General features: G+C 36.9%; 1 protein-coding gene and 1 pseudogene across 1 annotated transcript in view; both read right to left on the bottom strand.

Moving 5' to 3' along the window:
* Nucleotides 1-2,159: 2,159 nt before the first annotated feature.
* On the bottom strand, nucleotides 2,160-2,531 carry LOC114633670 (annotated as a pseudogene).
* A 7,971-nt stretch (nucleotides 2,532-10,502) lies between these two features.
* LOC114633672 (tear acid lipase-like protein) overlaps nucleotides 10,503-15,487 on the bottom strand; it is a 12,892-nt gene continuing 7,907 nt past the window's right edge. The window contains exons 7-8 of the mRNA XM_028782270.1: nucleotides 11,199-11,270; nucleotides 10,503-10,742 (exon numbers count right to left, since the gene is read on the bottom strand). Of these exons, the coding sequence (XP_028638103.1) occupies nucleotides 10,503-10,742; nucleotides 11,199-11,270 (312 nt within the window). The remainder of the gene's footprint in view (nucleotides 10,743-11,198; nucleotides 11,271-15,487) is intronic.

The raw sequence follows: 15,487 nt of genomic DNA, 5'->3' as shown, positions 1-15,487 counted from the left end.
AAAAACTATGAAGCCCTCAGCAGAGTTGAGGCACCATTGTTTCCATATTCTCATATGTTCAAAATTATGAACTAAGTAATTCTTTGTTATAACACACAGGCATTTTACAAAACCTAAAAATAAACCAGTTTCTCACATTAAAGAAGAAAAATACAGTCAAAACAGCGTAAGATGATTACCTATAAAATAGAAGTATATTTTGTGCGATTTATATTTTATTTTAAATAAAAGGAAGTTTAAAGTTTACATTATGCAATGGTTATTTTATATATTTACTTTGACATTTGATTTAATAAGTAAATACTCTACTACGTAAGTTCATGCCTAATTGTATCTCAAAGTTCATATCATATTTGATTCTTCTAAATCCTTCAGTTTCCAACAATCAGCTTTTGGCATGTAACACAATGCTTTGAATGTGCAGTATCTGTGAAAATTTTGTATAAACAATTACCTCAACTTGAATGTCATTCTCTATAATTTTTCCACTTCCTGTGATGTGAGACTCTTACTCAGAACATCCTTACCTGTGTATCTCTCTCTCCCACTTTTCTATCTACTGGTTTCAAGGCATCAGTCTCCTGTTTAGATCTTTGATCCAGCTGGAGTTGACTTTTGTGTTCCATGAGATATATGAATCTAATTTTATTTTTTTACAAAATGAAAATCAGTCATCTCAGGACCATTTGTTGAATATTTATTTTTGCAGTATATATATTTTTTGGCATCTTTGTCAAAAACCAAGTCACCATGAGCTATGCAGACTTCTATCTGGGGTTCCCAATCCTATTCCAATGATCTCTGTGTCTGCTTCTGTGTCAGGCCTTTGTTATTTTTATTACTATGGCTTTGTTCTATACTTTAAAATTAAATATGATAATGCTTTATGACACATTATTTCTGTTGAGCATTTCTTTGACTTTCCTTGGGCTTTTATGGTTTATTCAACTTTTACAAATGCTTTTACTGTACATGTATATGTAGCTATCTGTCTGTATATATGAGTGTGTGTCAGATACATACCTGAAAACTATGCAGGCTAGTAGAGAGTATCAGATTCCCTACAACTGAAGTCATAGGTGGTTGTGAGCCTCCTAATGTGGATGCTGGGAACCATACCCAGGTCCTCTGCAAGAGCACTAAGAGCTCTTAACCGCTGTACCATCTCTTCAATCCCACAAAGATTTTGGTTGTTTTTCTATGTCTTTGAAGAATAAAGATGGATACAATTACATGTCACATCCTATATCAATTGCTCAGGAAATATACTGGGAGTTGAGGAGTAAGCAGTTAAGAGTCATAATATCAGGTAATCTACAGTGAAACACTCTTTCCTAGAAATGGGAACATAAATAAAATGAAAATGATGTCAATATCAATACTTGAATGGGGAATTTTTCATATGTTCCCGCCCCTAGACAAAGAACTATAGGTAACTGACAACTGCTGTTAGAGGTAAAATTCTCTCACAGGTGAATCCCCTTATTGATATCCAATAACACGTTAGCTCTGAAATCATATCTATACAAGAAACAAAAACAAACACTGCAAGTTATACATATTTGTAAATAAATAGATATAGATACCACATATTACATGTAGAGGTTCAAGGAATGGGAGAGCAGGGTGGAAGAGAGAGGGGTGAGAGGGATAAAGAGAAGGGGTTATGAATTTGACAGTGGGAGAACATGGGAGTCATTGGAGAGAAGAAAAGGAAAGTGGAAATAACGTAATTGTGCTTAGTTAAAATGCATATTAGAGTGAGTCAGTAGAAACAGTATTTTCAGCAGAGAAAAATAATATATGATAAGGAGAAAAATTTTCAACTCTACAGAAGAGATTCCGTTCAACGCCAGAGCATATTTCGAGGGTTGGGGCGAGGGGGGGGGTCAGCTTACAACATCTATGGGTGTATCACTGAAAAGTCTATTGAGAAATGTTCTTTCTTTTTTTTAAGCACTAAAGCTTTATCACAAAAGGAGAGGGCCCTCTCCTGTGTCTCTGTGTCTCTTCCTTCCCAATATATACCTCCAGGGGAGGTCAATGGTCCATCATAGAAGAGGTGTCTGGGACAATGAAATATAGTAATATTTTTTCCCAAAATCCTCCAAATCCTTCTATGTGCTGTAGAGAATCTTCTGGTAGAAGATGTAGGAACTTTAGGTCTCGTCTCCAAGATCCTCCATATGTACATCCTGCGGAGCTTTTATCTTCTTTTGTCGTTTGGGCTGTGGCTGTCTAGTCCTGGTTGACTTGGAAGGGACTTCTACTTCCATGGCTGCTTTTTCTTTCTGAGCAAGTTGGATCTGCTGCAAGAGTTTCCTGTGCTTCTTCCCAGATAGCGTGATGTTGGCATGAGCACTGGACGCTCGCTTCTTGAGGTGGTGCCTTGTAGTCAGCCCTTCCTCTATCACAGCCCTGACCACCTGGTGCTTCCGTTGAGGATCCCTGCTTAGTACTCTGCAGCGCTTGAACAACTTCTTTTTCAACTCTGTCAGGGGACGATTGATCTTTCCTCCCGGAGGTCCCATTGCTACACTTGGAGGCTTGCTCCCGCAGCCGCTGAGAAATGTTCTTAAAGTCCATTTTGAAATGGACTTCAGTAGTAGCGAGTAGTTTGAAAATTAAGGCTATTAATTGTCAATTAACAAAGCCCACTTAATTTGTGCACATAACAAGAAGGAATTATTTTCATTATGAAACCTTATAGGGAGTGAACGGTTCAGTAGACAAAGTTTAAACTTGCAATTTGAATCAAATACATATTTCTGTGAGTTAAATATTGATGAGTGACAGCAACATGTTTGATATAAAGACTAGGTATAACTGTAGGTAAAAAAAAAATTTTGTGATATATAGGTCAAGGATGAAAGTCTGAACCTAGAACATGAGAAATGTCACTTCATTCTCTGAACATATGTTGGTTAAATTCCCATACTCTGAACTCATCATTCCTTTGCTTTGCTTAGACTATGAGATAGGAAAAATACTATTTAATTTTGATGTAATTTCTCTACATACTTGTCATTTAAAACAAAATATTTGTAATTGACAGTTCCTTTATGAGACGCCTAGGAACATTTGCTAATGGTAAAGCCTTAGAATTATGCTAGCTTAAACAACACCTATAAATCACTGGCAAAAATTCTTGTCTTCAGTTAGAGTTAGATATGTTTTTCTCCCTTGACATTTCCTTGAAGGTGTAAGTTCTGTCTCCTTCAGATGGGGATGGATCCCAGGTTTGAAATGTCTAATAATCTGTTGGAACTATATCTTATAGGATCACTAGACTTCTCTAAGACTGCCTTTTTATATTGTTTTGTTTTTCAATATTTACCTTATACTTTCAAATCTCAATTTGGTTTTCAATCTAAACATACAATAATTTAATTAATTTTTAATCTTTGATTAGAAAATACAGAATGTTGAGTGAAATTATTTGCTCTGTCTACTGAACACACAAAGTTCAATTTCATGTAGCAGTTTTCAAATCTACTAGTTCTATAGTATCTACTACTGTATTTTCACAATGTATAAAGTTCTGAAACACTTTCCCACCATGAAACACTCCCTTCAATTATTGCTAATTTTTAATGTGTTATAAAGAAGTATTCAAATCTACAACAATGTTAAATTTTATAAAATGGTCAAATCAGGAAGAATTTCAAGTTTCAGTAGCACACTAACTGTATGTCTTAATTAGTATCAAGCCTTATAGCATTGCTAGTGCTTTCTGAATAGGACATCTCAATGCTCTCAAATTCAGTAAGTCATAGACATAACTGTCGGGTATTGGCATTTCAAATCAGCATTAAATTAAATCAAACAATATACTTTATTTGCACATATATGTATATCCATGTTGAGAATCTACTAAAACTAAGGCTCTATACACTCCTTTTAGTGGCTATCAAGCTTTGAAATTTGTAGACAGTTGCAGTCTTTCATTGCTTCCATGATAAATCAATTATTTTCTTTCCTGGTCTCTCTGTGTCTCTCTGTTTCTCTCTCTGTCTCTCTCTCTGTCTCTCTGTCTCTTCTCTCTCTCTCTCTCTCTCTCTCTCTCTCTCTCTCTCTCTCTCTCTCTCTGTGTGTGTGTGTCTATCCCATATATATACTGTTTTGTTTCTCAATATGTACCTTATATTTTTGACTTCTCAGTTTCATTTTCAATCTAAACATACAAGAACTTAATTAATTAATTTTCAATCTTTGATTAGAAAATATAGAATATTGTCTGAAATTATTTGCTTTGTCTACTGAACACTCAAAGTTCATGAAATGTTCTTCTCCTATGTCTTTAATGTTTTAAAATTCAAAGTTTCATTTTCTTTTCTATACAAAGCTACCCAAAAGTACATTTTTCCACACACAACCAACATATGTTTATGTTTTTCAGTCTGATGCCTACTAGGTACATACGTGTAGCAGTTATCTAATAGTTATTTTATTTAGTGTAAATATCAAAATGAAATAGTTGTTTATTAGAGCTACTTAGACCTTGAAGAAACCATTATAGAAAACAGTGATTGTTTACTGTGGTTTACAGAGTTGTTTTTCTGAAGGAGCTTTACAGCTTTTGGAGGACCTTGGTCATAATATAGTCCTGGCATCCCTGGAATGGCTTGCATGGGTGGCTACTGCAAACAGCCCACAGTCAGGACTAGAGTTTCAGTGATGTGATCTTTTTCTTCATGAAACATGTAGATTAGATCATGGGCCTTGGTATGGGAAACTTGTTTTATCCCTGAACAACTTCTGTGTAAAGATCAATAAATATGCTTTTACCCTACTATTCAAGATTCAAGTTCATTGAGCCTAGACCCTGATGCTAGTTCAGAGCCTGATTACATCTTGGAGGAACCCTGAGTCTTTGCTCATTTGTAACTCAGAATGCCAGTGCATAAAAATAATAAGTGCTTAGAAGCGATCTCCAGATCTTCTGCCTTTCTCCTTTCCTCCAACTCTAGTTGCCAAGCCTCAAACACAGTAGCTGCTCAGTCTTAGCAATAACAGATCACTTTCTCACCCTGCCCTTCCTCTCTGACTCCATCTTCAAATGCAGATCTTTTCCTACACACTTTTTCACAATTTCATTTCTTTATCTCAGCCACCAACGACTGAACTCATTTCATAGGAATTTTTGTTCATACAGGCCAGGGAAAAGATAGGCCAGAATCAATAAGCACTGCTTATTGATAGCTCCCAAAATCAGTGGTTTCAATTTCTAAATATACCAGAATGAATGCAAAAACAGGACCCATCCTTCTACTGTGGTCAAGAAACACACCTAAATGTAAAGGATAGAAGGATGAAAAAAGGATATTCCAAACAAATGGATGTAAGAAATCCACCATATTCATTTTCATATCTGACAAAAGACTCCAAAACCAAACTAAACAGAATAGATAGGTAAGAATTACATACTAACCAATGGAAAAAATCCATCAGGAGGACATTACAATTTTAAATATGTATGCATCAAACACAAGGCCACTCAAGTTCATTAAAAAGCACTTCTAGTACAGCTTAAATCACATATTGACCCTCACACACTGATAGTAGAAGGCTTCATTTCTGACTCTTGTAAATAGACAAACTACCAGAAAAAAGGAAACAGAGAAAGTTAACTGATACTATAAACCAAACCGACCTAGCAGATGTTTATGGAACATTTCACGTAAGTAACAATGAAAACACAACTCTGTGTAACTACTGGTTACCATAACCATAATAAAATTTGACATTTCTTCTATACTATAGAATATTGGTCTAGGCATCTATTCAAAAGTGTGCCTAGTCTACATAAATGTTTGCTTAGTCTATTCATAAGAGTTTAAAAGGCAGAACTATGTGACCAGAATCCAACTGGATACTTTGGTGTCATGTCAAAACTAGTAGTAATAAGGAAGATATTTTTATAGTCTCTTCTCTAGATTTAGCATCTAACATATAGACCACTATCCGACTTATTCCTGTATCACTGTTGTGAAATTTCCTGATTTCAGATAAAATGTAGCCCTGTGCTTCAAAGAGATTTCTTCTCAATGATGTCTAAATAAGTATGCATAAACTAAAAAACATTTGTAAGATGAATTAAATATTTTATTATTAGAGTTTGTACTTTTCAGATGTAGAATTTACATAAATTATACAGGGCCTAAAAACACACAATCGTTGAGGTAAATAGTTAAAATCAGCCAATGGCTATACCGACTATCTATTCTGCAGCGGCTCAACCTAGCTCAGCTGCCATGTTCCGTGGCCAGAGGCCACATGCTCGCCACAGCTAGAAATGGTCAGCAAGAAACACCAGCCAGCCCTGCCACCCACGAGACACCAGCATGGGAGATGGCTCTGCCAATCTTCCATGCTGTCTCGGCAAGGCTGGGCATTGCCCAGAGCATCCTGCCATCCATGCGGGCCCAGTAATTAAATGAGACTCTAATGCTTAAAGATTAATCAAAGGCTTTATATGTTTGGTAATGCTCAATAACAATATGCCCATACAAAGAGAGTTGTTTCCCAATTTGCTAAACTAATAAAAGTTGTTACCCATGACAGCTCTCCATACCTGCATGGCTCTCCATCTCTCCTACATCACTCTCTCCCTAGCTCCTCCTCTTCCTTTTCTTCTTCCTCAACTTACTCCTCCCACCTTAGCTCCTCCTACATATCACCCTTCCTGATAAAATTAAAAAAAAAAACTTTCTCTCAAAATACAATGAGAGCACAACTATATCAATTTGTATCAGTAAGGTACAAGATAGACCTAATACCCAGTCCATCAATTTGTTGACTAAACAGAACCTCTGTCATCTCTCCTAATCAAAAATCTCAGTTATGAACCTGGCTTATGTCCTGGCTTCAGAATGAATGTCAGCTGAAAACCATCTTATCAAATCTTTGCTCTCAAAGTAAAAACCCAGGGTTGGCTATGAGACTATAAGTCTTCAACTCTGTTAGAAATTCAGAATAACTGAATTAACTGAAGATATGAGAAGCACAAACTGTGGCTTTTAAACTTAGCCAATTTATAGAGACCACTGATTACCACTGTACCACTGGACAGTCCCTTATTTCAAAATGTTGGAGCATCTGGTCTTCAGCCTTCTGGCCCAGGATCATCTGGCAGACTTAATAATGCAGAATTATTAAGGGCTGATTACTCTGTCTTGGCAGACATAATCAGTCGACTCTTCCGCAAGTCTATCCTTTTCTGGACCGTAATTGGTCTGTAGATGGAAAGAGGCAATTTTTGCCTAGTAACTGTCTCACCACAACTAGAGTAACTCCAAAGATGCTCAATTTCTTCTTAGAATCCAAGACAGGGAAACTGTCAGGAGCAGACAGGTCTCTACTCAAAATGAACATTAATACAGGAATGTTTGTAATGTCAATTCTCTGGTCTTCTGACGTTTTGAAAACCAACTATCTATGTAAGACAATGTGGACTGTTGTCTGTTAACTCCTCTCCACTATTTCTAATTAAAATCTAGAAAACACCCTAACAATAAACTCAGAGCCATGCAATTGCTATAGACCCTTAACTCACAGACTAACCATCTCAAATCAGTTAAAAAAAAGATGAAGAAGAACTGGGTCTAAGCTTTGTATTCCTAAGTGTGTTTTATAGGCACAATGCCTATGAGAGTAACAATATTAATCTCACTTTTATATCAGCAAGAAATTCAAACCAATGAAAACCTTAAATTTGAAATCAAAGTAAATTTTGTACCATTTAAGAAATATAACTTTAGCTTAAGAACAATTATACAGATTTCTACCAAATAGGTTATGGCTAAGTAATCAATTCTAACTATTCCTCCCTTTGCCAATAAAACCATTAATTTTTCCTAGAAGGACAGCCTAATATTAACCACCTCAGTCCCCAAGCCCAGGGAATAGGGGCGCCGACTCTTCATTAACTTCTTCAAGCTGAATACTGGCATTGAGATATTAGAAGAGGAGTGGGGGAGGGGGGATGGAAAGGGTAAACTGATAAACCTCTGATGTCTGTGTCTTCATTGTATGCAGCTGAAATTCCAGGACATCAGAGGTTCGAACAAGTCTGCTCAGGTTGCTTGATGAGTAGATACACCAAGGGTGTGTATTCTACAATATACAATTCTCAAAACAAATTTTAGTATCAAGACAATTTTTTGTTTGAATTCTGAATTCTGGAATCTAGTCTTCTGGTGGCCCGCCTCTGTCATGTCTAATCCATATAATTCTGAGAGGTAGAAATACCTTAATCTTCTCTTGTGTAAAAACACAGTTAAATCCTTTTTCTCAAAACAGCATGTCCTTGAGCCAGTAACCAGAAAAACCTTTATTTTGACCCCTTTCCCAGAAGAAAATTATAACTGCAAAACTGAAAATCACACCTATCTTGGAAATAAAATCGATTTAATAACTAAAATACTGTATGTGCCTCTTCTTAGGCCTTTCCTATTTTGCCAAGCAGAAAATGAACCCAGGATTCCCGTGGGGCCCACATTGGACAGAACCCAAGTCTCCTGTGAGGCAATATAACTTTATATCATCTGAATACACCTGATTTACACTATCTTTCTGTTCCACCATCTGCCTAGAACAGGTTTTTTTTTTTTTTTAAAATTTATGCCATCTATCTGTTTGGCTCTGTACTCCTGAGCAGTTTCCACTTATACACTGTACTCTCTACTCTAGAGCCATTGACAATTTTCCCTATCTTAACTAAAGTACTGTATGTGCCTATTCTTAGGCTTTCCCTATGTTGTCGAGCAGGAAATGAACCCAGAATTCCTATGAGGCCTACGTTAGACAGAACCCAAGTCTCCTGTGAGGCAATATAACTTTATATCATCTGAATACACCTGATTTACACTATCTTTCTGTTTGGTCCTCTGCCTAGAACAGTTTTTTATTTATATATCTATATGTTTGGCTCTGTACTCCAGAGTGGCTTCCACTTGTACACTGTACTTGTTACTCTAGAGCCAGTGACAATTTTCCCTATCTAAGTTCCAAACTGTGGGCAATAATCCCCACGTGATTTGGACAAATCTGTTTATAAATCTTTCCTAAAAGCAAATAATCCCTATATTTTAACTTTATACTTAAATTAGTAACTTCTCCACAATGAAGGCTAATTTATTTGTCTCTCTTGGTTCAGAGCAGCCTTTATTTTCTCTCAGCAGAGGACCTGCCTGCCAGCATTTTCTTTGTTCACAGTTCCCACACTGGAGTCACATGACTGCTATCAGTGCCAATCATTCACTTTCTTTAAAAAAAAAAAATTTACTCTCAGGTGAATAGACTTAAATTTCTAGTGAATTTGTGCCTCATATTGGGCACCACTTTGTTGAGGTAAACAGTTAAAATTGGCCACTGGTTATGCCGACTATCTATTCTGTAGTGGTTCTGCCTAGCTCAGCTGCCATGTTCTGTGGCCAGAGGCCATGTGCTTGCCACAGCTAGAAATGGCCAGCCAGAAACACCAGCCCTGCCACCCAGGAGATGCCAGTATGGGAGATGGCACTGCCAATCTTCTACACTGTCTCCTCAAGGCTGGGTGTTCCCCAGACCATCTTACCATCTATTTGGGCCCAATAAGAAAATGAAACTCTAATGCTTAAAGATTAATCTAAGGCTTTGTTTGGTAATGCTTAATAACAATGCCCATACAAAGAGAGTTTTTTCCCAGTTAGCTAATCTAATAAGAGTTGTTACCTGTGACTGCTCTCCATACCAGCATGGCATTCTGTCACTCATACATCACCTTCTCCCTAGCTCCTCCTCTTCCTTTTCTTCTCCTTTCTCCTCTCACCTTAGCTCTTCCTACACACAATAATGCCTGGTGGTGGTTTTACACACCTTTAATCCAAATTCCTTAGGATACAGAGACAGGAGGATCTGAGTGTGAGGCCAGCTTGGTCTACAGTATAAATTCAAGGACAGCCAGGGCTACATCAAAGATTATTAAAAAGAAAGCGGCAATCAAAAAATGTCTTTCACTAAGAAAAAGCATAGAATTCTCTTTTATTTTATTGGTTATTTTATTTTTTCTTTCTTGTTTGTTTATTTATTTTACACTCCAGACTCCATTCCCCTCTAGGTTTACTCTCTGATCAGCCCACATCTCATACCTCCTTCTTGTCCCCTGTCTCCACAAGAATGTTCCCACTTCCCACCCCACCTGACCTCCAAACTCCCTTGGGCCTCCAGTATCTTGAGGTTTAGGTGCATCTTCTCTCACTGAACTCAGACCCAGCAGTCCTCTGCTGTATATGTGTTGGGGGCCTCATATCAGCTGGTGTATGCTACTGGCTTGGTAGTCCAGTATTTGAGAGATCTAGGGGGTCCAGGTTTATTGAGACTGATTATTTTATTTATTTTCATTTCAAACGTTATCCCCTTCCCAGTTAAACTCCCTATGTCCCTTCCCATCCACACTGCTTCTATGAGGGCGCTCCCCTTTAAAATAAGCAGAAAAAAATATGCAGAAAACTCAAGAATCTTCACTCTGATTGATCTTTATTGATGAATTCAATGATTTCTTTGTAAACTTCTACAGTAGCATCTTTACCCAATATAAAATCCATATGATTGTAATGAGGAATCTTCTTGTGATAAGCTAGGTTGGGAGTTCTGTCTGCCAGGTTTTTAACATCTTTTGGATCTCCCAGAAGGTCTCGCCCTCCACTCCACATAGCGGTTTTGACATTCATGTTCTCTATCTTGTATATTGGAGGAGTAGACTAGTAGAAAATAAAGAACATGTTATGTTAGTAACAAATCAAAGTATGAACTGTAAGTTGGAAATTCTAACCCATGAATCAATTCAGTCAGTATCTACACCAGACCACAGAATTTAAAAACTCCCAACACTTGTCAAGCACTATCATGTAGCACACACATTTTTATCAAACTTGAAACCCTGTGAACTTGATGTTCTTTATGTTTGACATGAAGATGTCAATGATCATCTGGTAGATCATACAGTTGTTTTGAAGTTCAAGTAGTAAAGTATATAGAAAGGGTTATTAAAAGAAGTATTTTCATTCTTTTGAAACCATTCTATGGCACCTGTCTACCAACATCCTGGGAAATGTAAAAAAGATTCAACAATCTTTAAGAAAAATAACCATACTTTTAGATCTTTCATACACTTTCCTAAAGGGAGGAATCTTTACAGTTTGTAAAAGGAGACTTACCTGACTATAGTGCTGCATATTTAGAGACTCACTGCCCCAGTCATATGCTTGGAATAAACCTGATCTGATTCCCTTAAAGAGAAAATAGACTGTTACTTACAAACCCTATAAAAGAAAAATTGCTAAGTATTAGAAATCTGTATTGTCTCCTTTTTTTATGTGACCCACTGGCTCAGATTCAATATAACAACATATATGTGTACTATAATTCTATCATCATATCATGTGATCCTGGATGGATGGAAAGTGAAACACAGACATAAAGCTTCTATGTCAGTCAAACAGATGAAATATGATTAAGAAAGTTAGTAACCAAAGTACACTTTCCAAAAATAAAATATAGTAGTACTTATACTATGTATGATAGTGTCATATGTAGAAAGACACTGAAATGTGAAAATATTAGTATTGTTGCCATTTTATAAGAGATATGTGTTTCACAAGTTATTTTATAGTACAAATTTGTTATAATATTAAATTTTACTATATTTAATTTTAGACCTATAATTAAAATTCAAACTATAAATGATTGTAAATGACGGAATATTTTGGAGCTAGAGAAATAACTTAGTCAGTAGGATGTTTGCTTGAAAAGCACTAGGATCTAAATTTTGCACCCACAAACCAGAATAAAAAAAGCAGAGATTGTTGAGGAGTACCTGGAACCCCAAAGCTCAGAAGGCAGACAGATTCCTGGGGCTTTTTAAGGTAAAGAACCTAATCTACCTGTCCAGTTTCAGAATAATGAGAGATAGCATCTCATTAAACAGTTGGCTAGTGTATTAAAACAATACCCCTGGATGTCAAACATTCATTTGACAAGACATTGGTTCACATATGTCCACCACCAAACAAGAACACACACACACACACACACACACACCTTTTAAATTATCTAAATGCACATCAATAAAGTCCTACATTAAGACAAGAAAACTTTTAAAATATAATTTAGTTGACTTTAACCCCAGTTACAAAGTATCATTTGTATCAGGACTAAAATAAAGTTGAATTACTTTGTATTTGCATAGAATTTATTTTGTATAAAACATTTCCAGTGGTTCTCATGACAAAGGAAATTCTTTCAAGTATTAGCACGTTTTTGTTGAAAACCCAATTGTTTTAGTTTTGTAAAACATAATAAGAAATGAAAGTTTTATGGCAGTCTAATTGTCAGGCATTTCTTCTTTTTAATTTATTTTTTTAAATCAAATCGTAATTTTTACTTATTCACACAGGGGTTATAAACACAGGAAGGCAGGGCGAGGGGAAAGGGAAGACACCTGAGTGTGGATGTTCAGGGGGAGTACAAATATCTTTCAGAACAGGGTATTGGCTGGGTGAAGGTTCAGAGGGCAGGTCACTATGACTCTGCCTATGACTCGCTTGTCCTTATCTAAGTTGGTATTGTCTGCCCAGGCTACCTATTTAAAAGGTCTATGACTACTTATAAATTTCCACAAAAGCTGCCTGTTTACAATAGCTAATGGCCATCTGTTTCAATGTTTTTCCACTGAGACCCAAGACTTGGTGTTAGTATATATGGATGACGGGCCTATTGCTGATTTTAGGCCTATGGAGGGGGTATGGGATAAGGGATTTGTGGGGAGAATGGGAGAGGAGATAACATTGAAAGGTAAATACGTAAGATATCCAATAAAAACAAATAAAAAACAGATAATGGGTCTGGAAAAAAACAAAAAAGTTAGTTTACTTATTTTAAATTATTTTCAAAAGTTTTTAGGAGATGCTAATTGGCTAAGAGCTTATTTTAAGCTCTCCACAAAAGAATTTAAATCTCTGTTTAATATTCTCAAGAGAGATGCAAATCCTTATTTCCCTCAACAATTAATTGACAAAAGAGGAGTAAGCTCACAAAAAATAGAAGCTATTATTAATCGATATATTATATAGTCTGATTAGTTGTTGGCTGTTCTATAACAGTCCTTTGATAAAAGGGATTATTAGTATAGATTTATATTTCATTAAATAGTGTCTTCATGATTCTCTGAGTGTGGAAGGAGCGGCTGCTGGCACTTCTGCCCTGATTTTACAAGAACTCTGAAAAATTGGCTTTAAAAAAGAGGGGGAATGGTACCCCCCAGAGAGAGTCCCCCAAAATACTCTCCATCATGCCTTGTTCACTTTTAACTCTCTAAAATTGAAAACTCATGGCAAATCTGCTGCTGACTGCCTCTGGCATCACCAAGACCAATAAAAACTATGCCACAGCTATGAGGAAGGACCCTCTAACCCTTAAAGGGAATGGCCTGGACCCAGTTCTCTTATGGGGCCGAGGATTGATATGCCTGTTTGATACCACAGAAGGCACAGCTAAATGGCTACCAAAAAGATTAATGAAATAAATTAATAAATAATCCAGGGAAGAGAAATCTCCCTGAGAATTCCCTTCTTTTTTCTTTCCAGGTAAAAATAAATCACTCATGATGTCTGCTGTTAGAAGTTCTAATCCAGATGCTGGCCTCCGAACTTATACTGCTCAGACCTTCGACGGGCCATTGACAAGAACATCAAACAGCTAGAGATTGACATCAGTAATCTGAAGAAATCCCTCGTTTCGCTGTCTGAAGAGACCTCCAAAAATTGCAAAAGACTTTATTGGACTTGATTTACACTTTTACAATAGAAAAGACTGTGTACAGCTCTTCACTGTGCATAGCCCTTAAAGAAGAATGTTGCCTTTGCATAGACAAGACAGGGATGGTTAAAGAGTGCGTGAAAAAGGTCAGAGAAGGCCCTGAGAAAAGACAGAGAGAGAAAGAGAAAGATGAGAACTGGTACAAGAATTGGTTTTCAGCCTCACCATGGTTGTCAACCCTACTTCCTCCCATCTTGGGACCATTAATTGGGTTATTTTTGCTTATTTCTTTTGATCCCTGGGCCTTAAATAGGCTGACTAACTTTGTGAAACAACAGATAAATAATTTGGTAGCAAAACCTATTCAGATACATCATTATAAGTAAGCTATGGAGGACCACGAGACTCAAGATGAGGTTGTAAGTCTATCCAGGGTGTTCCCAAAACCCATCTCCACCCAACCTACAAGAGGGAACTTTCGCCCCTAGACCAAGCAGAGAAGGGCCACCTAGAATCCCCTCTGACTGGCGATCTGAATTCTTGCTTAGGCTGCGAGGCTAAGCACTTCAAGGGAATATAAATAAAAGTTAAAAATATCTCTCTGGGTTCCCTAACTCTGGGACAAGTCTGATTGCATAGGGGTTGATGTCAAAAGTATCCCCTCTCCAGGAAAAAGACATAGGGATGGGTAAGGCCCTCGTGCCTCACTGGACAATGACAGGGGGACCAGAGCCATTACAAAGTCCCCTTCAATTACTGGAGGTCAGGCCTCTATCCCTGCCTTCTCAAGATTAGAATCGCCACAGCCCTTCTATACTTAGAGAAGGGAGGAGATGTCAGGGGCAGCCCTGCATCAGGCATTTCTACACTGACTTTTCACAGTGTTTAAATTCTGGGACTATGGAGCTATGAACAGACTGCTGTAGTCAAGATGACAGTGTGTGATGCTTGTTGAAGTGTGACTTTGGTCACTCTACTGATTCTGTAATGTTAGAGCTAAACATTTTCATCCAGTGAATGCAGAGAAGACTCAAAAACACATATCATCCATAAAATTTAAAAAATAAATATCTGTGAATGAAGGAAAAATCACAAATAAAGGGATATATATTCTTGATCATAGGTATCAGCTTATATCATGGCAATGGCCTTAGTAGGATGAGATCATTTTTATCTTTATTTCATACTGCTGCCATGGGAAATCTTTCTAAGTGCATGAAGGAATATTTCATAATTTATGCCTATACCTCAAAGGTACTCAAAATTTCTGCCTTTTGTTAATACATTGCTAAATTACTATTAGTTTTGTATAAAATTATACTAGATTTCTGTGTTTTTTTAAATAAATTTTCTTCCATAGAAATATAGTGTTCAATCATTCTGTCTGTAACATCCTTTACCCTCTGTGGCCAAAGGCTTCTGGACTGGGCTGGGGTGATAGCCTCAGCTCCCTGGAGGCCAGGTTCAAGCCAGACCCCCAAATATGACCCCCTGGATTCAGCTAAGCAGGATCCCCAGATACACAAGTTTTATGTATTTTAAGACAAAAGTTACTGCTTAAAAAATAAAGAGATGGAAATTTCTCTTTTCATAATTATTGTTTGCCTGTAGAGTAGTGTTTCCTCTTAGCATCAGAAACAATCATCTATCTATCTATCTATCTATCTATCTATCTATCTATCTATCTATC

Source organism: Grammomys surdaster, unplaced genomic scaffold (assembly GCF_004785775.1).
Source record: "Grammomys surdaster isolate TR1022 unplaced genomic scaffold, NIH_TR_1.0 725, whole genome shotgun sequence".
Lineage (NCBI taxonomy): Eukaryota > Metazoa > Chordata > Mammalia > Rodentia > Muridae > Grammomys > Grammomys surdaster.
The sequence above is the reverse complement of the archived record's forward strand: the minus strand, read 5'-3'. Positions and strand labels throughout refer to the sequence as shown.